Raw genomic sequence first — 26,463 nt, 5'->3', positions numbered from 1 at the left:
CTACAAATCACATTTTACATTTTACAAATCATTTCAAGACAAAATATAGAGAAAAAATAGTTAAATTTGGTTCCATTAGTTTTATGTATTTAAAATTAATTTAAAATATAAAAAAAGCACACTTTTCAAGAACTAAAGGTGACCAATAGTAAGTAATATTTTAAATAATAAGTTTTTATTCATAACAAATAATGAATAAGTAAATACCAAATCATAAATATATTTGGAGCAAATTATAAATTACCATCATTTTGTTTTACTTTAAAATTAACCAAAATTATTTTACTTGCTGTAAAACCACCTTATTTTTTAGAAAATCACTTTCCCTTTTCCACCTAAATTTATGAGAGCCAACATTCATCTTAGTCTTTTTTTTTTTTTTTTTTTTTTTTTTTTTTTTTTTTTTTTTTTTTTCTGTACCATACATTGGCCGTATTTGAGAACAAATTTTTTGAGTTTTTTTTTTTTTTTTAACTAAAAGACAAGAAAATTACAAAATTAAAAAAATAAATCCAAATAAAATATCACATCAAATCTTATAAACATTTAACCACAAAAAATTTAACTATCTTCGTAAATACAATTTTTTTTTCCTAATAATATCTTACAACTAAAAAAAACACTTACATAAAAACTCATTTCCAGACACCACCATTTTATGTATGGTAGAATTTTCCCATCCACTTCTCCTCCATTGATCTCCCTCTGTGACTAGCTTTCTATCTAGGGTTTTCAAATAAAGCTGATAATTTTGCAGAGACCTCTGTTGAAAACTATATATTTATATATTATATAGGCACATATACATAAAAGGAATCATTTGCTTTAGTTTAGTGATGTCTCAAGTGGTGGTGTGGTGGCTTTATGAGATTGGTTCAAAGAAGGAATATATAAAGACAATCTGATCTGAATGTACCATGCCTTCGCTCTTCTTCTGCTCTGTCCTGTTCACCGGTCCTAATTCCCCTTTTCATTGGAGGCCGTGACGACGACGACCGCCCTACTCTTCTTCCAAGATTTCTAGAGAGAGAGAGAGTGTGTGTGTGCTATTTTTAGAAGAGAGAGAGAGAAAGAGAGAGATTGATATTTATAAACAGAAAAAACTATACTATATATGTATCTATTTTTATATATTAAATAGGGAATTTTAGAGAGAGAAATGTTGGGTCTGGAGCGGCAGCTAATATGGAGAAGGATTTTGATTCAAAGCTGAGGATTGAGAGCAATTCTTCCAATGGAGGGAACTTACCCAGATCTAAGAGCTTCGCATTTAGGGCACCCCAAGAGAATTTCACCATCCAAGAGTTCGAATTGGGCAGGATCTACGGCGTTGGTTCTTATTCCAAGGTCTCATTTTTCTTCCTCATATTAAATTTTTTTACTTTACTTATTTATTTGGGTTAATTCCGGATTATCCCTTTATTTATTATTATTATTTTGAATTAATTTGATTTATGTTGATTTATTATGGTGTTTTGATGATTTATGTTCATTAGAGGTTAATTTGAATGTCATGTTTCATCCATCTTTTCATCTTTCTAATTTGTTTATCTTGTATATTTATGTTGGTTGTGGGCATAAAATCTGATTTCCATATTCTCTTTTCTTTCTCCTTATGGAATTTGTGGATTATACCAAATGAAAACTTTCTTCTTTTTATTTACTTGTAATATTATATAACAAATTTAGGTGTACGGCCCTCCAAAGTTTTGATTAATCTAGGATAGATGAACATATTATTGTGAAGCGAAGTCCCATGTTGCCTGAAGATTTGAATCTGTTGCAGAGTCTTCTGATTCTCGTGCTTTTTAAGCCTAGAGACCGAGACACAATTTCATTATGCTTAACTTGTCTTACCTTTAATTCTTAAACCGACAGCAAAGGAAAGGTGTTAATGAATTGAACACAAGGAATCGTTAGGACAGAGCATAGCCACGAGCTTGAAGAGTGAAGCGAGTCGCATTAGCCTATTAAATTTTTCAGCAGCAAGCTATGTCTAACGATAAAGCCAATTTGATTTCGGACCACCTAGTCTAAAACTGCTTTCGGTTTAGGCGGACAGCCTGACACATAACCATCCTCACATCTAATACTGTCTGCTCTGCCCTTAGCTTTTATGAACTTCAGAAGAATAGCAATCTCATTCCTTATTATGAAAGTAATATGTAGTATGTAGGCCCCGTTTGGTAGCACTTATAAGTCAAATTATTTAGCTTATTTGTTTGAAAAAAGATGACTAATAGTGTTTGTTTGTAATTTTAATTATAATCTGTTTGACATTTTTTGCTTGTTTGAACAGAAAAATTAAGATTTTCTCGAGTTACAATTTGTTTCTTCTTCTCTCTTTCTCTTCTTCTAGTTTGTATTGCCATTATTTTTACTCCAAGGAACTCTTTGAGCTTTCAAGGCATAGAAGCTCAACACAATTGCTTGATCAGTGTGTTGTTTGGTGAGATTTTAGTTAACGCTCTGTCGATCTAAGCCTAACAAAAATTTTACTAACAATTTTTTAAATATGTATAAATGAAACAACCCCATCTCTTTTGTCCTAATTATAACTTTTGAGTGCATTCTGGATATTTGCACAATAAAAAGGATATGTAACAATTTGTTAACAAAACAAGTTTTAACTTTTTCATATATTATCAAAAGTTACACCAAACAAATTTATAACTTATTTTAATTCTTTAAGCTAATAATCTAAAAAGCTAACTTACAAGTGATGCCAAATGGTTCTATAAGCGTGAGTGCACTCTTGTCTCAAAAACGAAATCTTGGGGTTGATTTCCATAAGGACTAGGGGTGTTCACGTGTTGGTTCAAGTTGAGTTTACCCCTTCTTCTTGGGGAGGAAGATCTTGTTGGGCTGGAATATACCGACCACCGTAGCGAGGTCTACCACGGCTTCTGCCACGTCCAGACATCCTATATGAAAGTAAAGGTAGAATAAAATTAACTCACAATTCACGTTCTCACACGTCATTCCACAAGTCACACCCGAATAATTTCAACTCTACTCATGTATTTATTTCACATAAGGAAAACCACATAAGCACATACACAGAGAGCACATACTGGTCACCCTTCTAAGATATCAACTCGTCCCACAATGCTCAAGGACTTTCTAGTAGAAAAAACATTGATCAGCCTTTCCAAAGGGTCTTCGATGAGTGTAATGGATGCAGATCGTATCTTAGAAACTTGACCCTATACTCACATAGTCACACAAGCATATAAACACAAACATATAAGGCACTAACGTCCCATCCTAACATGATAAATCCATTATGGTGTAAGCCATGTCCCACGAGCTACAGGTATTCAAATCCGGTTAGCTCTGATACCAATTTGCAACGCTCCGAAACTTCATCATCAATTGACACTGTTAATTTAAAAACATTATAACAAATGACAACACCTCAAACCATTAAATAATTTGTTACATGACTCAAAATTCATATTTTCCCCGTTGAACGATTTATGTATAAATACATTCTTCAAATAATGACAACAGTTCAATGGATAAGAGATAATACAAAATATAAATGCCATAAGGCAAACATCTTCTCAAGGTGTGCACTTGAATACACGAAAGGTGGAATTTAGTTTCCATCACAAAAGAATAGCTTGAGGCTTCAACACATAGCACATGAAAGAGCCTCCGTGCTCCTATCCAAAAATACATCTCGATGCCAATCACTTTGTTAACACATCAACATCATCCCCCTGAAAGGTTGTTAGTTTTGGAGTGAGCAATTGTCCAGTAGGAAATACCATTAACAAAGTTATATAATTAATTGAGATACATGTGATCATGTCATGCAAGAGATAAGAAAAATCCATGTCCGTTCCTTTTTAAAAACCATAATGCCAAGCTATGTAATGTCAACAACAAATTCTCAGTCAAAACATGGGGTACAAATATGCTATGACATCTCTATACAAGAGTCGTATACCATAAATACATTATGTATATATATATATATATATATAGAAAGTAATCCCACATCTGTCGATTCTAGAAACAGGGGGGCGTTGGGCACCCAAGACCTTAGTCTTCCACGTTTGCCGACTTCAGAAACGGCGGGCTTGTGGACACCCAAAATCATGTTTTCCACATTCGCTGACTCTAAAAACAGCAAGCTTGTGGACACTCTAAAACTTTTCCCATATTCGTTCGGCGATATGCACAAGACAGGACAATTAGGCACCTTGACTCCCTGCGCGGGTACCAATATATGATATACAACCCAAAAACCAAAACCCGACACACAATCGAAACTCTTACGCCATTTAACCCCTTTCCAATGCTTTCCAATCATTAACAATTTAAAGCCACAAAGTATAATTAATAAATGCATATGATGCACGAGTTTTCAAATCTCAATTCCCTAAGGTAATTTCAATTCACCACAATCTAACAATTTAAGACATTCACAATTAAAGAAATTTTCCAAGTCATACTTGTCATCCTCTCAAGGTTTTGTGTTAAGAGGTTCCCAAAATTGCATATTCCAACATAAAAATCAAGTCAATACATCCAATTTCAAGAGTAGGAGACCAATTGAACCAAATTTCTTTTATTGAACAAATTTGAAATTGAAGGTTTTAAGAAAACTGGGGCCTTTCCCTTCTTTATACATAAAGAGCTAATATTTACCATTTATAACCATAATCAACAAGAATATTCATAAACTTTTCCATAATCGTGAGGTGTAACCCCCTTTTATTGATCAAACCCACTTATGACACAAAATCATCTCATCCATGTCTATAACTAGAAAAAATATCACATATGTGCTCAAAATCAAAAATATAACAAGTTAAAAGTACCTCTATCTCAAGGTTGATGACAAGAGATGAAGTCCGAACTCTAAACTTTGATGAAATCGCAAAGTCGATAGAACTCTTGATCCAAGCTTGTTCTTCAACCCTCTTTGAAGATCTAGGGTGGATCTTGGGTAAAACTAAGAGAAATCAAGTGTTTTTTAGGGTTAGGGTTCGGGAATGGGTGATAAAGAGAGAGAAGGTATGGAAAAGTGAGAGAAAAAGTGTTTAGATTGACTTTTAAAATTGCTGTGCCAAATAGACCACTCAAGCGAACTTTCAATCGCTCGAGCAGAGTACACAAAATCAATGAGACCGCTCAAGCGAACTTCCCACCGATCGAGCGGAAAATGCAAGGTTTTAGAAGTTTTGCAGAGCTATAGTGAAAATACTGGGAGTTTCATTTCTATGTCCGAACGACCACATTACTGCTCGAGCGTTCCTGCCTGCAAACAACCAAGATACTGGAAGCTTCGCATCACCGCTCGAGCAGTCATCTAGAACAGATTGTTACAAAAAGGCTAATCTATAAGTGATGCCAAATGGGGGTAGAAGGATGAGTGCACCCTTGCCTCAACAACTACATGTTGAGTTTTACTCAGGATCGTGTAACATGATATTCGAGTTGGAGAGCCAGAGATGGGTAGGGTGCGTGTCCTTGGCTTGTATGTGGCAAGAGCTTGGGAGGTGTTTTGTGGTGTGGGGGTGGGGGGGTTTAGAATGGAAACAGGTCAAGTAATTCTAGGTTTCGTGCGTGAATTCATGATTTCAAATTCAACTAATCTAGCGATATAGTTTCATACTTTATCTTAACCATAACAATTTTGACCTACCTACCCATATACTCGACCTTACCCTTTCAATGCTCTTACAAACATTTTGTTTTAAAATTGGTCTATACTCGACCTTACCCTTTCAATGCTCTCACAAACCTTTTCTTTTAAAATTGGGTTGGACCAAATACAGTTTGGTCGGGTAATTTTGCCATCCCAACTTAATCTTAAAACCTAGTTGTTGAGTGAAGGGTGCCCTTATGATTATATATTGCACATTACTTTTGTACCGAGGCAATATGTGATGATCATGTCTAGAAAATTGAAGTTTCCTTCAAGCAATTATAGAGCTTTTATGTAAAATTTGAGAAAAGTTACTTAACAAGTATTAAAATTATGAACTTGAACTAACCACTGCGCTCTTTGAGTTGTGTACATGGAAGTCTTTTGGTGTTTTAAGGCTGTTAATATTGAGGGAGTTTCAATGCTGTGCAATGCTATGAAACACTGGTATGAGTATTGGTATGTTGATACAGTAAAATCTAAAAAAAATAGGGTACGGGTATGACTTGGTATGTTTATAAAAAAATATTTATTTTTAATTTAGAGTAAAGCAAAAATTAGTTAAACAGTTTAGATAATTAAGATCCAACCTACAATTCACATTTAATCCAAAATTAAATGTCATTATATTAAATAACTTACAAACCAAAGCTTAATTTTAAAATCATGTTAAGCATAAAAAAACAAAAAGTCCAACGAAACTAACTTCACCTCTGTATAAAAGAAAATATTATTTTGGCTGAGGTGTAGCTTAGTTATATACTAGTTACCTCTGGGTTATGGAAAAATGAAGAAGAAAGAATTAAGGTACCTCTCGGTTACGGAAAAACTTAAGAAAAAATCTAGGTACATGTTTCGTATACCCAGTACGTATGTAGAATTATCATGCAAAGTACTAGTACATATTATGGGTACGACATGTTTGTTAAAGTATCCATCCTTCATAGGTGCAGTGGTATGTTTCAAGTCAAATTACAGAATTAAAACTGATGTGAGCAGTTATTTTATATAATTCTCAGTCCTATAGCATTGCGATGTTTGAATGAATATTGACTTGAGACATTGTTGTTACTTGAATAGACAGACTTCCTGAAAATGTTTCCTAAAACATGTGTCTTACAGGCTTCCTGAAATTGTTTCCTGAAAATATACATCATATATTCTCTATAACATACAGTTGTTATTATCAAAGTGTTTCACATACCATTTGATGGTGAATTCCAATTATTGGGGATTTGAGTTTTTTGTGTCAATATCTGTTGGATGCTTTGCGGGAAATGCTGTGTGCTGTCATCAGATGTGCTTAAACAATGTTATTTGTTGCCATCAAATCTTTTTATTCAAGTTATTCTGATTTTGGTACGAGTACACAGCTTTACTAATTTTAAAATTCTGTGTTCCCATTTTTTATCTGCATTCTCATTTGGGGTGGCAAAAATTGTATCTCTATTGATGGGTATCATTTTGTGTTAGAATTCTTGCATTTTGTTAGTGACATACATTAACCTGTATATCTAGAGTTTTTCAGTTTTGTCTTCTTGTACTCTTTTTTGGTATATCATTGTTAACTTGTGTTATTCAGATTTGCTTACTTCCAATCAATGTTTTCACCAGGTGGTGCGAGCAAGGAAGAAAGACTCAGAAATTGTATACGCCTTGAAGATCATGGATAAAAAATTTATTACGAAAGAAAACAAAACCAATTATGTGAAGTTGGAGCGTATTGTGCTAGATCAGTTGGATCATCCAGGCATTGTGCGGCTCTTTTTTACATTTCAAGATACTTTTTCTCTATGTAGGTATTTTTGGTTCAAGTGTAGTTGAAATTTCATTTGTCCAGATTCACACAAAAACCTGTTCTTTTTTTCTTTTTTCTTTTTCCTTCCTTTGTTATGTTTGGTTTTTAACTAACTGGGTTTGTTATCTGACATTGGTACATTTTATTATATGTGAAGACATGGCACTTGAGTCCTGTGAAGGTGGTGAACTTTTTGATCAAATAACCAGGGTAAGTAAATAATTTCAAAAATATCGGGATACATATTTTACTTTTCCTAGTGTAAAATCATCAGAACTTCTTAACAATTGTCTCTAGCAATTATTTTGTTGGACTATGATGTAATAATTTTATCTTTTTTCTAGATTACACTTTTCTAGTTTCTGATGACTAGCTCTATATTGCTTATGTATCCTCAATCAGTCACAAGACTCGCGACATGACTCAATTATTTTGGAGACACTGGATTACCTGCTTAGGTGTCTTTCTACCAGGAAGCTTTTAGTCATACAAATAGAATTCTTTAAATTTTGGAAGTTTATGTGAGAATCTATAAGAAGATTACGGCTTTGTTTGGTTGAGTTTTTAGAATCTGTTTTCTAAAAAAAATTGAAAACTAATTTGGTGAAAGAAATAAAACACTCATTTTACCAAATTAGTTTTTGAGTTTTTTTTCTTTAGAAGACAGATTTTAAAAACTCAACCAAACAGTGCCTACAGCTCCTCATTGTTTCGAGTGTCAAGTGATACGTGAAGTTCAAAGTTGTTGTTATGTTTGATACTGTGGTGTGTGTTGCTTACCTAGTTTCTCACTGTATGATGTCCAATATCCACTAAATTTGAATGTGGACAGAAAGGCCGTTTGCCAGAGGATGAAACTCGGTTCTATGCAGCTGAAGTTGTCGATGCTCTTGAGTACATACATGGTATGGGATTGATACATCGAGATATTAAGGTAATTCACTCCATAATGCACTGTTTTATAGGCAATATGGGAAATGCTAATAGTTTCTCAAATGCAGCCAGAGAACCTGCTACTCACTGCTGAAGGGCATATTAAAATTGCTGATTTTGGTAGTGTGAAGCCCATGCAGGATAGTCAGATTACAATCCTTCCTAATGCATCATCTGGTAAATTTATCACACTGGTCAGGAATATATCAATATTGTGATTGAGTAATGTGTTAAACTGTTCTCATTTATCTCCTTTTTCAGATGATAAAGCCTGCACGTTTGTTGGAACAGCTGCTTATGTCCCCCCAGAAGTTCTAAATTCTTCTCCAGCAACTTTTGGGTAAGGGACTCACTTCTTGAAGGAGTCTAGTAACTTCTTCTGTATTCTTAGTACACAGGGAAAAAAAAAAAAATGAAAAAAAAAAATGAAAAAGCCAGTTGTCACTGGAATGTAATATGAGCTTGTTTTGGCTCTTTTAGAGTTATTCTGATATTTTGAATGGGTGGTTTCTATTGTTTTCCTTTATGTTCTTTATGTTAATTTTTATGTGTCATCTTTGTTGGGGGACTTATTTTCTTCTTTTGATTGCATTTGAACAGAAATGACCTTTGGGCACTCGGCTGCACTGTGTACCAGATGCTTTCAGGCACTTCTCCCTTTAAAGATGCTAGTGAGTGGCTCATTTTCCAAAGAATTATTGCCAGAGATATCAGATATCCAAATTATTTTTCAGAAGAAGCTAGAGATCTCATTGACCAATTATTGGTAATCTTATTACTCATCAATTGCTTCTCTTTCAGTTTAAGCATGCAATGCTTGTACATTTGAGCTTCAATCTCCTCCTCCCCTTTTCTCATCCTTGTAATTTGTTGTTATAGAATACACTTTGAACTGAAAATTGGTCTTACTATTCGCACGGACTGTAACAGAGTCCGATTTTGTTAATACTTACGTTTTGATTGGTGTAGAATAGTGGGACTTCATTTTGGGTGGGTCATAACACTTTTTGGATATGGGGTCCATACTTTTGGACCAATCATATTTTATGTATTGTTCACACACTAAAAGAGTGTGAACAAATTCATTTTCAACTGTAACATAGGATACAGATTTATTTTCATATGAACATACTGATTTAGAGATTTCATATATGTATATGTACATATACATATATAGGAGAGAGAATTGATGAACTTTCTGGAGACAGGTATAGATAGAATTGATGATAGGCATATTGTTGGGGGAACCTATATATCCTACATGGGCATTACCTTTTCCATAAAATTGGAAAAATAAGGCAATTATAAAGATAAATTACATTCTGGATTTGCTTATCTTGTATCCAATATTAATGTTGCCATTTGTTGCCTTGCATTCTTGTTGGCATCATTGGTTCCTATCCAAACTGATTAGGTTCATAAAAGTTTTTTGATTTCCAGTTCAATTTTATGCAGAGCCATAATGCTAACAGCACATTGTATTCTTATAATTACACAGATGGCTTTATTCTTCAATGTATAAGACCTCAGATGGCTCCAAGGAAATTATCTGAGTGAGCTGCAATTGTGCCTTGGCATGTGTGCTTGCTCCACAAATGTTGTTGTGCGCCAACTACTTATTAATAGTATGAGTACTTAAGGAGTTGCAATATCTGAAAATCATGCTATAAGTCTGTTAAAATAAGATCATTACATGTTTAGAATCTTATCTCTAACAAAGGCAAAACCAAGATTCACATTGCTTTGTAATTAAAGTCCTTGCATAATTATTCTTATTTGAATAGCTAGATTATTCAGCATATCAAAAAGAGAATGACCATTTTTTTTTACTAGAAGATGGTTGATAGAAAATTAACTTCTAATTTGGTAAGTTGTCATTCAAAAATACCAGATGATTAAATTCATGGATCAAGGACCCATTTGGTATTTACAATTCATTGTGGTAGCTCAGTACTTGGATCAAGAAGCAGTTGTTTGCTTGATGCAGGCTTTGATTGCTTTATGGATTCATGCCTCTTGGTGGTAGGGAGGATTCATTGATATTTAAGGCCTCTAGCGTAAAGTTTTTGTGTCAAGCTCATATTGCATTGGCAAGATGTTAACTTGGGAGCTACAGAGTTAGCTGCTAGTTATTCTTGGGGTTCACTGAGTCTGAGTCATACATTGAATGTGTGAAAGGGTAGATTTTGGCATGGTGTGAATTTCCGTTGCACCGCAAAAGCGGGTGTAACGGGTAGTGCCTATAGCCGCAACCGTTACGTAACACCAACAACCGTTACGTAACACCGCTTTTTGAAACCTTGGGCATGGGTGTTGTCCATGGAGGAGGATTAGGTTAAGAAAAATGTGGAAGTGGCACCATTATACCTTTTTTTGGTATAATAGGAGAGAGAGACAATTGTTCAAGTTACTGGAAGCTTAAGCATTTATTGTTTGGTTTATTGGATCTCATGCCTTGGCTTATTGACCTCTATGTGAACTTCTTAGGAGTCTTGAGTGTCTGAGTAGAGGGATCCTTTATAGTTTTTTTGTTTAGCTTGCTTTTTATTATATAGTTCACATCTACTTTGTTAAGACCCCCTAACACCTATTGGTGTTTATGTTATTTGTCAAAATGAAAAAGAAATGATGTCATTCAAAACCCTCAAAATTGCAATATGAATAGTAAATGTAAATGTAACTTTGAAAGGGGGTCAGAAGGTTATGTTTCATGTAAGCTTCAGTCCAAGACATAAGCCTTCTAGGATTAAGCATTAGAGGCCCAACCTGGAGGGAGGTTACTTTTCTCAAGCCTTCTCCTAAGTCACTCCTCTGGGCATAAGCCTTAAAATTCTATTAAATCCGAGGATCTTTAGTTAACTTGGCAACAAAATTACATCCTTTGTTTTCTCAGTTTAAAGAAATGCCTGTACCATTTTCTTTAGGGTTTGTTAGGATGGATGTGCATTTCAAATCATGGGGTTTGAGGTTAAAAATATTGAAGAGTAAGCTATTATAAGTGGATTAGAAAAACCTATAGAAGAAAATAAGTTGAGATAAAAAGATGTATTTTAGTAGATCTTTGTAGCTAGAAGAGAATCCTTAGCATGATTTCAAATAACTACGTTTGTACAGTTATTTTAAATACATAATGATAAAGCTATTCAATTTAACCTTGAAATTCATAGATAAACCATCAAATCCAAAATTGAGTTATTCTCCTTGAATTATCAATATCAACTCCACATCCATCCAAACGGACTCTTATTGAAGTGTCTAACTTTGCCTTTAACTAACAGTGAAACCATGACACAGGATATTGACCCCACCAGAAGACCAGGTGCCGGGCCTGATGGTTATGATTCACTCAAGATGCATCCGTTCTTTAGGGGAGTTGACTGGAAGAATTTAAGGGCGCAAATTCCTCCACAACTTGCTTTGGAGCAAAAGGTATGCTTTCTATATGTTCTCTTTGTGTTTTAATATTGATGTTTATTTTTTATTTTTTGACAAAGGAATCCTTCTTTCCCCTGGCAGTTTTGTGGGTTCTAAATGACTTGCGTGCAATTATTTTAACTTGCTGTCTCAAATCTTTTAGGCTCATTCGAGTGACAGTGATGATGTTCAGGATTCTTCTTGGAACCCATCTCACGTTGGGGATGGTTCAACAAGACAACATGATGGGAATGGTGGTTCTGCATCATCTTCTGACGCTGGCCATGTAACTAGGATTGCTTCAATTGATTCCTTCGATTCAAAATGGTAAATATCGAGTGTTGTTTTACTGCTGTTGTTGCATCAACTTCCTGTGATTGTAAACCGCCATTGAGATTTAGGTTGTTTGGTATTGACTTTTTAGCGACTTTTTGGCTTTTTGAGAAGCTAAAAAAGCTAATGTGTTTGGAAAGTTGCTAAAAAAGTTGCTTTTTTGTGAGTGGAAAGGTTGACTTGCTTTTTGACTTTCTTAGTTGATAATTTTTTGCCTGTTTAGCTTATGTAGCCAAAAAGCGGTTTTTTTAGTTGCATCCCAAACAATGTTTCAGCTGTGAACTTTGTGAGAGGATCAATTTTTAGTTTTAGTGATACGAATTTGTGCTAGTTTCACTTGGTCATCAAATTGGCTTTATCTAATTCATTGTTCTGGAATTTTCACAGGCAACAGTTTTTGGAGCCTGGTGAATCCGTCCTTATGATCTCAATGGTCAAGAAGATTCAAAAACTGACAAACAAGAAAGTTCAGCTTATCCTCACAAACAAGCCGAAGTTGATTTATTTGGATCCTTCGAAGTTGGTGGTTAAAGGGAATATAATCTGGTCTGACAACTCTAATGAACTTAACGTCCAAGTTATGAGCCCTTCTCTTTTCAAGATTTTCACTGTAAGTCCACTTTCCTCTCATTGGGGACACATATTTACTCTGATCAAGGTGTATTCTATTGTCACTGCAGTCACTTATCATGGTGGATGTAATCCAAGTACTTCAATAAGTCAGAGTGATGATATACAATCAAAAAATTCAAATATCCATGAGGATGGTTTTTATTTACAAAATGGCTTTGCGAGATTATTTTTCTGGTGTTTTCTCTATAATTTTCTGTGAAGGATAGATATTTCCTAATGTAGAAATGATTTGATTCTAAAAAATTGGTGTAAGCTTAACATGTGCCATTTCTGTGATTTTTCTTTTCCCTCAGTGCAATGACCAAAAGAATGGTAACAAAATGTGCCTAATTTTCATTCCATTTATTTGCCTCAAATTTATTTATTTTTTGGCTGCAGCCGAAGAAGGTTTTGTCATTTGAGGATGCGAAGCAACGAGCGATGCAATGGAAAAAGGCAATTGAGGCCCTCCAAAACCGGTGATTTCTGTTTGCGGTTTTTGACAACACGATTCTTTGGATGTAACAATATTGTAGAGAGAGGAACATGGAGATCCCAAAAACAGTTGGATGCTCCCAAGGGATTTTTGTTAAAGAAAATGATTTCAAGTCGCAGAGCCAGCCCTATTTAAGGTACAACCTTCACTCTTTCGATTTACAGTAAACTTTTGTGGCAAGGGTTTTGTTGTGTAATTGTGATGGGAATTGTCCTTGTTGCAAGGTTTGCAGAGGGATGTGTTCATTACTGGTTTTATGTGACTAGATAAAATACAAGCCACTTGGAAATACTGTTTTTGTAATTGTTTACATATTATTTTTCGTTTTACAAAAAAATACATTAAACATGTTTATGAGTAATTCTATTCTCACACACCATTTGTTCTATGTGTACATTATCTCTCAAAGCGCACACTTAATGAATTTGAAATATGTATTTCTCTCGATCCACACACAATTGTTCCAATTATACCCTACTCAAGATAATATAGTACACACACACACAACACTAAGAGGAGTTTTATTCAAGATGTTAAATGCTTCAACCTTATTCTCTCTTGCAGGCGTTCAAGACTCCAACATACACGCATCTAGCTATCAAACACGTTAATTTGTGATTGTTTCAATTTTTGATTGAACAAATCTTTTTGCCAGATCAATTATCATTAGCTCAATAACCCCCAAATCTATGTGAGGGCACACACATAACATACAAATACATACATATATATAAAACTTGATAAAAATATTAATCAGAAAAGCAATAAGGGAGTCAACTTTCTGTCACAAATACTTTCTCAAGAAACTTATGAACAATAGCGAAAGATAAAAGTGGGTTGTGTACTGAGAAAACTCAAGTTTTAATGTGGGTTGTGTTACAATGTCTATATTAGTAATTTTATTTAGTGGTAAAATTGTAATAATTTTTTATTCATTAAGTGTGTGCACAAAGAAGAAATGATGTGTGAAAATAGAAACTTTCCATGTTTATGTTTGTTTTTGGTGAAAACAAAAACAAAAAACAAACACGGGACAATTTTTTTATTATCTAGGAAGATTTTTTTGTTTAGTTTTTTGATAGTTTAGGGGTATAAATGTACGGTTTTAAAATTGATGGGGGTAAACTGATTTTAATTATAGTTGAAGAGGGTGAAATGTAATTAATCTTGAGTTAAAAAACAAAAAATGTTAAAAACCTGACCTCTTTTATTCAAAAACTTTTCTTTTGATGGAAAATTAGTGATAAGTCCTACTTTATGTACTTGTTTTCATTTGGTCCTATTACTTTTTATTTTTTTTATTTTTTTTCACTTTCAAATTGTGTTGGTACTCTGAAAAATACAGCTTGAAGATTGAATTTTTAGTGTCACAGTTTTCAGTTTCAAAACTAAAAATTTCACACACTGGAGATTTTCAAATTTAAGTAGTGATAAAAGATTATTGAAAGTAGGAAATCATGATAAATTCAATTATTGACCTGCAAGGACGAGGTGATGTAAAGCCTAGTTGGATATTAGAGAATGACCAAAAGTTGGTACTCCACAGAGATAAAGAAGCTTGTGCTGGTAAGGGTATAACTTAGGCAGGCTTAATCCGAACTTATTAGTTAAAGTTTTTTAGAAGTTGGATAATATATTTTTAAGTTTGGTGTGAGTTTTGATAGGAATTTAGAAATTTCAATTAAATTCGGGTAGCAAACAACTAGAGCAGCCCAAAGACTGAATTGTATATAAGAATATGTAATAATATTAAATATACATATAATTATTAGCAGTTGGATGATGTTACAATAATTTGAATTGTTAGATCATATACAATAGTAACGCAAGACAATATTTTATCATTTTGTTTTATCACCCAGAAAATATAAAGACCACCATAGCAGCATATCGGCTCTTCAATTCTCATCTTTTGTGTCATAGTAATTATTTATTTTAATATTATTAATGATTTTACCAAAAAAAAATTGTTGATAGAGTATAATTTGAACAAATTAATCAACCTAGTTATAAACAAAAAGAAAAAAAGAAGAAGAAAAGGAAAGCCTCAACTTTATGGTCAATTAAAGTAACTCTTAAGTATTTTACATAATTCAAACCTAACTCAGCTCGGGTGTGGACAAAAAATGTCAAGTTGCAATTTGAGTTTGGGTAACTTTCACCATAACTCAAATCAGACTGGATGACTTCTCAAACCATTCAAAGCTACTTAAGTAGGGGTATAAATTTGGCCTGTGTCGGCCTGGCCTAGCTTAGCCCACCTGGGCTTGGGCTGTCCTACTATCGGGCTATGCAGGCCCCTATCAAAATTCAGGCAGGGCTAGGCCAGCCCAACCTACGGGCGAAATAAATTAGGCCCAAGTCTAGGCCTGGGGGGTACTCAGGCCAGTGTCGAGCCTGACTATTTTTTCTATTTTTTTACATCAAAATTTTATTTTTTTCACCACAAATGACACTGAGCCCCAGGTGGACCGGGCCTTGAGTGGACCTTGAGTAGGCTGATGGAGTGGACTTTGGGTCGGGTTGGGCTTCAAAACAGACAGCCTAGGCCCAAGGTCTCGGGTTGTGCTCAGGCCCGGGTTTGGATAGGCCTATCCAGGTTGAGCAACACTGGACCACGAGCTGGTGGGCCAAATTTACACCCCTACATTTGAGTTACATCTTTTTTATTCTTCCACAAGATATCAATTAGTAGACTCAAATCTTAAATCTCACTCACCTTGATACTTGAAAGAGGGCCCATCTTCAAGCTATTATAAGAAGGCTTATTTGTTTGGGATGTGCTATATAAGCACACTTTTTATCGTCACATTACTTCTTTATTTTTTGGCACATCTTTTCATAAAAAGTTAAAGAGTACATTTATTTAAATCATTCCAAACAACGTAGAATGCTTGCTAGTTGGTACTTGAAGTCAAGAGGGACGCATCTTCAAGCTATTATATCAAGACTTACTAATATGGGTTAATTGGCATCCAGAAGAAAAAAATTGTAAGCTATTGTCAAGACATACCAGTATGGGTTAATTGGCATCTAGAGGAAAAAACTGTGTTTTAGTGGAATGCAGTGAAATAAGACTTGAATTGCACGCACTTTAACATTTTTTTTATTCCATCGTAATCTCACTTTGATTCTTTCACTTTTAATTGTGAGTCAATTCCTTATATTCTAAGTCAATATGTAATGTCACCTTTCTATCAATATACCGTTAATAAAGTTATGAAATTTGTCATGTGTGCTAAATGAGACCTTATTTATTTATTTATTTTTTGTAAATCTTATTAACACTCTTATATTTTCATCAAAATCTCACTTTAATTTTTACACTTTTACTAAAATCTCATTTTGGTCCATTCAGTTTAAAAAATTATCAACCTTACTAAGCCTCCGTTTGGGAAGTGGGTTGGCTTTTTGGCTTTTTGGCTTTTTTGGCTATTTTAGCCTGGGCTTAAAAGCTTGGTTTGGGAAGGACTTTTTGGCTTTTTGGCTTTTTTGAGTTTTTTTGTGAGAGAAGAATGTAATGATTATGGGTTGGATGTGATGTTTTGTTTGTTATGGCTAAAATAGCCTATTTTGTTTTTTGTGGCTAAAATAGCCAAAAAAGCCTCCAACCCACCTTCCCAAACGGTGCCTAAGGATAAATGGACAGAAGAGTAAGATTCCAACTTGACCTAAAATTTAGGGAACTGACTATCACAATTGAAAGTGAAAGAATTAAAATAAGATTACAATAAAAGTACAGAAATGCTCAGTATAATTAACACGGCGAGTAAATTACACTTCAATTGAAGAATCAATTTTAATAGCAAAAAAAGTGAGGGTTGAATATTTATTGCACTAACATGGTAGTTATTCAAGTAGTTATAAAAACTATTTTTTGAAAATATTTAATTTTTCGAAGACACTAATTTGAGCAAATAATTTGAAATATATATATTTTTTAAAAAGCTAAGTCATTTGAGTAAATATGTTTTTAAACACGCAATTTAGAAAATATTTAGAAGTTAGAAGAATTAGTTCTTTAAGGCTACACAAATTGTGAAAATTCAAGCTAATTAAATTGCAAGTAAAAATACACTACAAATGTTAATAAATAACCCATTGACAAAGCATAAAGAAATATATGCTGATAAAAAAAAAACATAAAGAAATATATATATATATATATATATATATATATATTTTACTCTGTTTTGGATGCAAGTTAAAATTTTGTGGGATTAAACACAGTTGTTAATTGCACCTAACATTTTCTAGTTGCACCACATACAACACTCATTTGAACTGTATACAGATAACAACTAATAATTTTTCACAATTGGTTGATTTCTTTTAATGTTTGTTTAATCACAAATAAATTTACATATAATTTTTTACTATTATTTTTTCTTGAATTAGTGTTTTAAAAAATATAGTATTTTCCAAATTACGTTTTTAAATATTTTTTAATTAGTATTTTAAAGTTTTTTTTTAATGTTTGTTTAATCACAAGTATAGTATTATTTATTTATTTTTTTGAATTAGTCATTTGGTGTTTAAATTATTTTCAGTGGTGTTATTTTTCAAAACAAAATTGCTAAAGACTCTAAATGAATGACCAAATATTCTATCAAATACTCACATGGTGTAAGACTCACATCACATAGGACCTATAGTGGTTGGGCTTTCGAGGGCTTATGACAAAGGATAACTTAATAATTTAAGCTATTCATATTATCAGGCTCGTTGATAAGTTTATCCTCACAACGAATTATATTGATCGACTAATTGTAGATTCATTATAGTATTATATTTGTTTTTAAAATAATAAATTTTTTGAAGTATAATTATTATTTTTTATATGACAAATGTGATCTAATCATATGATTATTATTGTTCAAACAATTATATTTTTATAAAAATAATTTTCTTGACAGACCTATATATAATATGAATGATTTAAATTATGGAAATATACTCCACCCATGCAAGAATTAAGAATTGATTTGAAAATTGATTTTTTTAATTTCTTATGAAAAAAATATAAGAGACATGAACAGAACGAATTGATTTTTCGTATTAATTTTGTAACTTTTTAAACTAAACCTACGTTGAATACTACAAGCCGAGTGACGTACGAAAACCGAAAAGAATGGAATCAAATGATGAGGGGGTCGGGTTTTGAATTTAAGGCCAAGTTTGGGAAGACTAAATAAGTGTACTTTTTGACTTTTTATGAAATATGGGTTGGATTTGGGTTGGGTTTGAAGTGATGTGTTAGAGAGATGATGTGACTTAAATAAGATGATGTGATTTAAATAGGATAGTGACTTTTTGACTTTTTGAATTTTTTAGAGGATGCCAAACTTTCAATTATTTTAACGATATAATTTTATATTTTATTTTTATTTTGATAGTTTTAATTTATCTATTTTTATATTTAAAAAAAAATTGGTCTAAGGTCTTTTTTTCATTTTAAGTAATGGAAGAGATCCACAATATTATTTTATAATATCTAAGATCATTCAGCCTCATACTCATATATCACAGAGAAATTTGACTTTCTCAAATCAAATCTCAGTTATCTCTTTCTACCTTCCTTATTTCATCTCTCTCTCTCTCTCTCTCTCTCTCACAATCCAAATCTCACTTCACTTCCTTCCATGGTCACCACCTTCGCCTCCACTGCCGTGACCGACCTTTCGGACGTAATCCTCTCAAACATAATCACCGCCATCTCCGACACTCGCAACTGCAACTCCGCCGCCCTCATCTGCCAGAAATGGCTCCTTCTCAAAAGCGCCACCCGCACCCACCTCACCCTCTGTGGCAACGTCCGTGACCTCTTTATCCTCCACACCGGTTTTCAATCCGTCTCTCACCTAGACCACTCTCCTTGGGGCCACTCTCTCCTCTCTTCCGCCCCTGCCCTCAACCACTCTCTCCTCGCCCAACTCCTCTACTAGTGTAACGACCTCATCACGTATAATGATTAGCACTTAATTAACTAAGGAGATTTAAAATTTAATTGTCAATTATTCTAATTTAATCTGGGATTTACGAAAATTATGGAGATTGATTCATATATGGTTCTATTAAGGATTTATTTTGGAATTAGAAATTGAAAGCCTAAGACCATCTCCAATGGTTCACCAAAACTGATATCAAATTCAAAATTTAATGAAAAAGCTACTATTCACTGCTCCAACGGCTGCACCAAATGAATATCAGATTGAGATTTCATCAAACAATTCATCGAACTGACGACGAAATACTGATTTCACCAAAACACTGTTGGTGACCGTTGGAGGGGACCCGGTCGACCAACCGGTTGCCCAGCCGGTTGACCAACCGGTCGACTGAATTCCTTTGAAATTGATAGGTTCAAACCGGTCAAAAAAAGTTCAAACAGGTAAAAAAAAAAAAAAAATATTTTTGCCTTACCGGTCGACCGGCCGGTCAACCACCAAAACCAAAACAAAGATGAAAATATTTACGCTTACCGGTCAACCCACCGGTCGACCCACCGGTTGACCCACGGGATTTGATACGGGATTTGATGCACCGTTGGAGTGAGTGGTATCAAATTTGGTGAAATGGGTCATTTTTTACTCAGATTTGGTGAAAAATCTGAGTCACCGTTGGAGATGCTCTAAATGGTTTAAGAAAGTACAAATAGTGAATTGAATTATTTAAATTTCGAGTATCGGACCATATGAGAGTTTAATTACATATTCGATTTAGATCTATAAAATTGAAATTTGATTAATTGGGTCCAAATTGGAGTTAATTAAGTTATCCGAATTAGGAATTAAGATTATTATGAATTAAATTTATTTATGAGGTGTTCAATTGAATATGTAATTTATTGATAAAGATTTTGAAGTTTAAGCTAAAATTGAAGGCCTTAATGATTTGGGAAATCAAAATTGTTGATGGCAATAAGTTTAATTTAATATTTAGAGCCTTTGAGAGTTTGATTAAAATTTGATTCAGAATGATAAAGATTAAATATAATTAATTGGGCCTTAATGGAAGTCAAATTAGACTAATTAAATCATGTAAGAATTGTAATTAATTATGATTAATTAAGTTATGTGCTAATTATGATTAATCAAGAGTAAGTGATATTTAATTAAACTAATGTGTATCCTAACATACCACCATATGGATTATTTCAAGGTGGACAAGTGTCCCACCATTATTGATTTAAAAAAGAAAAAAGAAAACAAAAAGAAGAGAATGGAATAAAGATAGGGGTGCAGTGTATTGAAGCCATTCATCAATCTGGTTTGGCTGGAGGAAAACCGTGGGAAAGAGAGAGAGAGAGAGAGAGAGAGAGAGAAAGGGTGAGCAAGAAATTCAAGACAAAAGGAAGAAACTCAAAGCTTGATCAAGAGACTCAACAAATTGAAGATTTTAGGTAAGAAATTAAAGTTCAAGTTTTGTAGATAAATCACCTAAAAGCTGAAATTGAGAGATAATTAGGTTCAATTTTATGTAATTAAAAGGAAATTAGCAAGATGATGAAGAAAATGGAGTTATGTTCAATTTATGGAAGTTAAATTGGGAATTAATTATGTTGAGTTTGATTTTTGTAGTCTTGCATGAATTTGAGTTTCATTTCTACATGCATGAACAAATTCTACAAATTTTGATATACTAATTGTACATGCATTAAAGATTTCTAAGAATTGATTTCATGTCTTGATGAAACAAGAACTAAATTTTGGAAACAAATTATGAGTATATGAAGAATGAACTTAATTTTTATATTAAAAGAATTTTGATGTAAAGGGTTTTTAAATGATCAAGTTTTCTTAATTATTTAAGAGTTTGTATAGTTTTAGACAAGCCATGTTTAAAAGATTTATGAGTTTGAATTTGGAGTTTGATATGAAGAAAATTTATAAGAATATAAAACTAGTGATTTTGATGTCAATTTCATACATGTGAATAATTCTATAAGGAGTTTATGACTTTAATTTCATGTTTTGAAGGAAAATAAAAAGGGCTTGAAATCAGTTTTATATCATTAAAAAGAAAATGAGAAAATGAAGCTACGTTTAAATTTATGAAAATTAATTTAGAAATTATTTACTTTGGGTTTGAAATTAGTTGTCTTAACATGAAATTGAGTTTCAATTGTACATGCATTATGAATTTTTCAAGAGTCTTGAAAGTTTAATTCATGTTTTAAAAATTGTGGGTTTGAAATTGGATTTGATATAGAGAAAATAAATTAAATCTAAATTTGGACAAATTTGAAAATAAATTATAATTTATATTTGAGAATAAAAAATTAGATTGATTTTGATTTAAATTTCTTATATGTAAATATTTGAAAGGGTTTTATAACTTCAATTTATGTTTTATAAAACAAAGAAGAAGAATGTTGGAATTATTATATTCATGAAATTATTGGTTTTAATCTTAATGATCAAAGAAATTTTTGTATTAGGAATTGGAAAATTAGTCATGGGTTCACCTTTATTAATAAAATTACATGTCTAAATTGGTTCATGCAAGAGTTTAAGTTTTGAAAATGTGTTTGGAAATTATTTTGTTGATTTTGAAAGAACAAGAAATTTGCTGGCTGCTCGAGCGGAAAAGTTTTCACTCGAGCGAACATTAAGGCCAACCAGTATTTTATAAGCTTTGCAGACCGCTCGAGTGGTCTCTATTTTCAATACATTTTAGAAGATTGCATTTAGTTCATATTTTTATTCTCATCTCTTTCCAAAGCATTCTAGACATGACTTATGACTCAATGAAGATTAATGAGCTAACAATTAGCATAAATTAGTTGATTAAAGAATAAGTCATTAACTAATTAGTAGTAATTGATGAAGAAGCCAAGTAAGAAATTGGTGTATTCAGAAAAGGATGATTTAGTAATGAAAGAATATGTGAAATAAGAACCCAGTTCATTTGAATAAGAAAGAATAAGCATAGTAGAATTTCAGACTACTTAGACAGAAAAAGATAAGAAAAGTCAAGTTGATCAAGGAATTGATATTGTATTTCAATGTGTATATGTTATGTGCTTGTGTAGGTCACACGTTATTGTCTGACTAATTTATCTGATCTGTCCAGTCTGTCTGATTTGCTTATGCAGCTATCTGTGAGTAATAACTTAGTAAAGCTATGTTTAAGTTAAATTATTTTCTGTGTATGAAATAAGATATGTTTTATGAAATGTTATGTTCTGTACTATGAATGATTGTCTAATTTTTGATAATTATTTGCAACACAAGTATGTTATCTGTTCCCGGTCCTTCCTTTATGGAACTGACGAGTTATCTGCACTCGGCTGGAGGTTCCTTTATGGAACTAACAAGTTATCCGTTCCCAGTCCAGAGGTTCCTTTATGGAACTGACAAGTTATCTGCACCCGGGTGGAGGTTCTTTTATAAAACTGACAAGTTATCCATTCCCAGGCCAGAGGTTCTTGTAAGGAACTGACAAGTTATCCATATCCAGCCAGAGGTTCCTCTATGGAACTGACAAGTATGATCTTTGATACTCTGTATATGATATGTTAGCGCTAACGGATGTACTATGTAAGATTAAGCATGAATTCTGATTTTTGTATGTGATTTAAATAAGAATATGAATATGAATCTGTTTTTGACTGAAATCTGAATATGCATAAGACTCTGTTTTTGATATAAACTCTAATTTCTGACTCTGTGATGGATATCATTCATTAAAACTCTTTACTTTGTTATTATTCACTGGGTTCCAACTCACTGTATTATTTATGTATGTAGGTGATCAGGCGCGTGACTAGGTTTAGAGCCGTCTGCCTGTAATTTGTTTTTGTTAGCCAACCTATGTACCTCCCGTGGAGGTTTCAGATATGTCAAATGGTTATGGCTATATGATAAAAGTTTAAGTTTTGTTTTCTTGATCGATTAAACAAGTTTTTATTTATTTTGTAAATAGGATTAAGTCCCTTTTTGTCTAGCATATATATATATATGATGTGTAAATGTTCGAATAAAAAGTTTAAAATTTTTCTGTCTCGTATAAGTCTGCACAACTCAATAGACGTTATATATTTGCTATTTGCTTCCGCTAGCCCCTAATATTATGTTAATCTGTCTCAGAGGCCTTCGGTAATCCTAGGATTACTGGCCAGTTATGATGCTAAACCTATAGGGGCGGGTTTAGGTTGTGACAGCCAGGGAGATTGGTATAGCGATCCCGGGTTTACCCTTGTTGTACAGTGATCCGGACATGTGTCCGTGGATGTTGGTAGTTGTTTATTATCTTGTTTACATCCTTTCTTACTTTGTATTTGAGTTATAGGATGTGTTGGGCGGGTTGGTTACAGGTTGGTTGAGTTTAGAAACCAAAACTAGTTGCCCAGATTTTTGGCCTGTCCGCTCGAGCGGAGGTGTTGGCGCTCGAGCGGGGAATACATCCATCCAGTATCTTGTTGTGCAGTGTTGTGAGCTCGAGCGTAGGGTTGGGAGCTCGAGCGGAGGCCTGGTTCTGCAAATGTGCTGAGCGAGTGCATTCTGCGCTCGAGCGGGCGGTTGGACGCTCGAGCGGACGTCTGTGAGTGGACGCTCGAGCGGGGTGTTTTACGCTCGAGCGGAGACCTGGGTTAAAGTCCCGAAATTGTGACTTTTCAAATCACTTTTTCACTTTCTCTTCTCTCTCTTACTTTTCCAAAATCACCATTGTTGAGCCTCTCACTCTAGACTCTACCTTCTCTCTAGGTTTTGATCTAGTAGGAGTGATTTACTCACCTTTGGCCTTTACAAAAAAGTTGTTGATCGTCGAGGGCTTCATTTTAATCTGAAAATCTCGGGTTTTGGAGCACGTTGGGTTTTGTCATCTTCTCCTTTGGGACTCCGAATTTGAGGTAGGGATAACCTACTCCTCTCTATGGGTTTTGTCTTTAAATCTTGGTATTTTGAGATGTTGGGCTTGGTTTGGTAAATTTGTGAAAGTTTGGGGCTTTTGTGTAATTTTACAAAAGTTGGGGTTTTATTCATAATAAACCTAGATGCATGTTTGGCATGGAAAATGGAATTAATGTTGAATCATTGATGAAAATGGGACCTAAGGGTTGAAATGTTAATTATGGGAATTGACCTAATTACATTGTTTAATTAATTGGGATAATTAATTGTTGAGAAATGAGGAAATGAAATGTTGATTGAATATCCATTTGTGCATTTATTTTCTGTTTTAGAAATAACTGCTTGGGGCTATCGGTGGAGGATAGTCGTGATTGTTGTAGACAATGCTTGATGATTAAGTAAACTGAAACTAATCAATGGAATGTGTCATGGAACTTGACGGTTGATAGAATACATTAAATGTGTGTATTGTGTGATTGTATATAGAACCAATGTGTTTATATACGTTATGTGTAGAGGAGGAGATAGGGGATGTACTCCGCGGTTTAGGGGAAGATAGGGGATGTACCTCTAAACCGGATAGGTATTGGGAGGAGATAGGGGATGAACTCCGTAGACAGAGCTCATATGCTTGTCTAGAGAAGTGAAGATAGAGCTCATATGCTTATCTTTGTGAAGTGTGGATACAGCTTGTATGCTTATCTGTGGATATTGTTGATATACATATCTGTTGAGAATGTGGATATAGCTTTTATGCTTATCTGAATGTGAGATATAGTTTTTATACATATCTGTGGAAATGATGATAGAGCTAGCATGCTTATCTGTCGAAAAAGGGAAAATGAAAAGTAATTGGGACTTGTAAGTCGTTGACATAAATATGTAATTTATGTGATTGTATCAGTGTTGACCAACTATCAATTGCTAATGTTTTAGTCATTGTCCATGGTTGGTTTAGTGTATTTCTACTGGGCTGTGGCTCACCCTATATGGGAATATCATTTTCAGGTGCAGGAAGCATGCCACCTCCAAGGACATAGCTGGGAGGCTAGTGGCGAGCATAGTTTTGTCGTTTTTACTTTTGACGTATTACATGTAATTTCAAGCCAAGGGCTTAATGTGTAAACGAGTTAGAACTCTTTGTTGTAACCAAGTGTTAACTTGGAAAGCTGTAAGCCCGTAGGGCATTTTGTTATGAGGTTAACATGTAATACTTATGACTTGGAATTCTAATGAATGAAAGGAATGCAGTTAGTTTAAATGTAAATGCATGTCTTATCTGATGGGTTTATTGTTATTATTTTGAGGGCGTTACAACTTGGTATCAGAGCCTACCGGGTTCGAATACTTTGGGTACGTGGGAAGTGATTAGTATCACAATGGGTTTGTCTCGCTTGATAGAGACTTAGATGTAGTATCATATGCTATGTGCTTAAATGCTAACATGCTTATGTGACTATGTGGGTATGGGATTTAATTTCTAGGATGTTGATTGGATCCTTGAGTTTCTGGGAGTCTTGTTGGAAAGGCACTTGATCAATGCTGTTTCTGACCGGAACTCTAGTAACGTCTCGGGACTATCATTATCCGGAAATGAAATTCGTAAGTGCTTATGTGTTTATGTGCTGATGTGGAGTGAATTACACTTGTCCATGCATTAGGACGTGAGTGTTTAGTTTCGGCACACCTATGAATGTGCTAACGTTCTGTGTTGCCTTTATTAGGATGTCAGGACGAGGAAGAGGTGCTAGGCGTGGTAGACCTGCGAGGCAGGAAGTACTGTTACAGGGTGAGATTCCGGCAGTGCAGGAGGGAGTTGGGCAGGCCAATGTGGCCGAGCCAGTAGGTCAGCAGGCTATGGGTGCCTTGGCCAGAGAGTTAGCAGGAGCTTTGGGTATTCTTAGGGCTGAGAATCAGGCAGCTGAGGCAGGGCCGTCCTTCTTGAAGAGGGAGTTCTTCCGGTGTAATCCGGACGAGTTTATCGGGGATCCTAAAGAGCCGCTTAAGGCAGATGAATGGCTCGAACAGACAACGAAGACGTTTGAGATGCTTGGCATCGAGGACGGAGCACTGAAAGTGACCTTGGCATCCTTCCAACTGAAGGGAGATGCGGGTCAATGGTGGAAGTACGAGAAAGCTCGTGTTGGTGGTACTTGGGAGGCGTTTGTGAATGCTTTTCAGGAGAGGTTTTTATCAGCAGCAGCTAGGGAGAAGCTGAGGGATCAGTTTAGCCGGCTTAATCAGCAGGGCTTGTCAGTGGCCGAGTTTGAGGCTACTTTTACCAGTCTGTCTAGGTTTGCACCTGAACTGGTGGCGTCTGAGGAACGCCGTTGCTATGAGTTTGAGCGGAAGTTGAGGC

The 26,463-nt window shown here is 34.2% G+C and overlaps 1 protein-coding gene and 1 long non-coding RNA gene across 6 annotated transcripts; both read left to right on the top strand.

Annotated features, from left to right (window-relative positions):
• The first annotated feature begins 660 nt into the window (after positions 1-660).
• Positions 661-13,620, top strand: LOC114291062 (3-phosphoinositide-dependent protein kinase 2). Of its 5 annotated transcripts, none has more exons than XM_028235080.2 (11): positions 661-1,347; positions 7,277-7,457; positions 7,618-7,670; positions 8,293-8,394; positions 8,462-8,570; positions 8,655-8,733; positions 8,994-9,159; positions 11,688-11,822; positions 12,001-12,134; positions 12,528-12,750; positions 13,152-13,620. In XM_028235080.2, exons 1-11 carry the CDS (start codon positions 1,186-1,188, stop codon positions 13,233-13,235), a joined length of 1,428 nt encoding a protein of 475 aa, XP_028090881.2. In that variant the 5' UTR covers positions 661-1,185; the 3' UTR covers positions 13,236-13,620. The 5 variants fall into 5 exon arrangements, with proteins under 5 accessions (XP_028090881.2, XP_082739301.1, XP_028090883.2 ...); XM_082883175.1 differs by having other exon boundaries at positions 662-1,347; positions 8,297-8,365; XM_028235082.2 differs by having other exon boundaries at positions 662-1,347; positions 8,297-8,365; positions 11,971-12,134.
• A 6,678-nt stretch (positions 13,621-20,298) lies between these two features.
• On the top strand, positions 20,299-22,867 carry LOC145797049 (uncharacterized). The gene is made up of 2 exons (XR_014338010.1): positions 20,299-20,650; positions 22,485-22,867. It is a non-coding gene; the product is annotated as an uncharacterized LOC145797049 (long non-coding RNA).
• Positions 22,868-26,463: the final 3,596 nt, after the last annotated feature.

Source organism: Camellia sinensis, chromosome 8 (assembly GCF_055761805.1).
Source record: "Camellia sinensis isolate YWXY chromosome 8, ASM5576180v1, whole genome shotgun sequence".
In the NCBI taxonomy this organism is placed as follows: Eukaryota; Viridiplantae; Streptophyta; class Magnoliopsida; order Ericales; family Theaceae; genus Camellia; species Camellia sinensis.
Note: the sequence above shows the minus strand (reverse complement) of the source record. Positions and strands in the feature narration are given on the sequence as shown.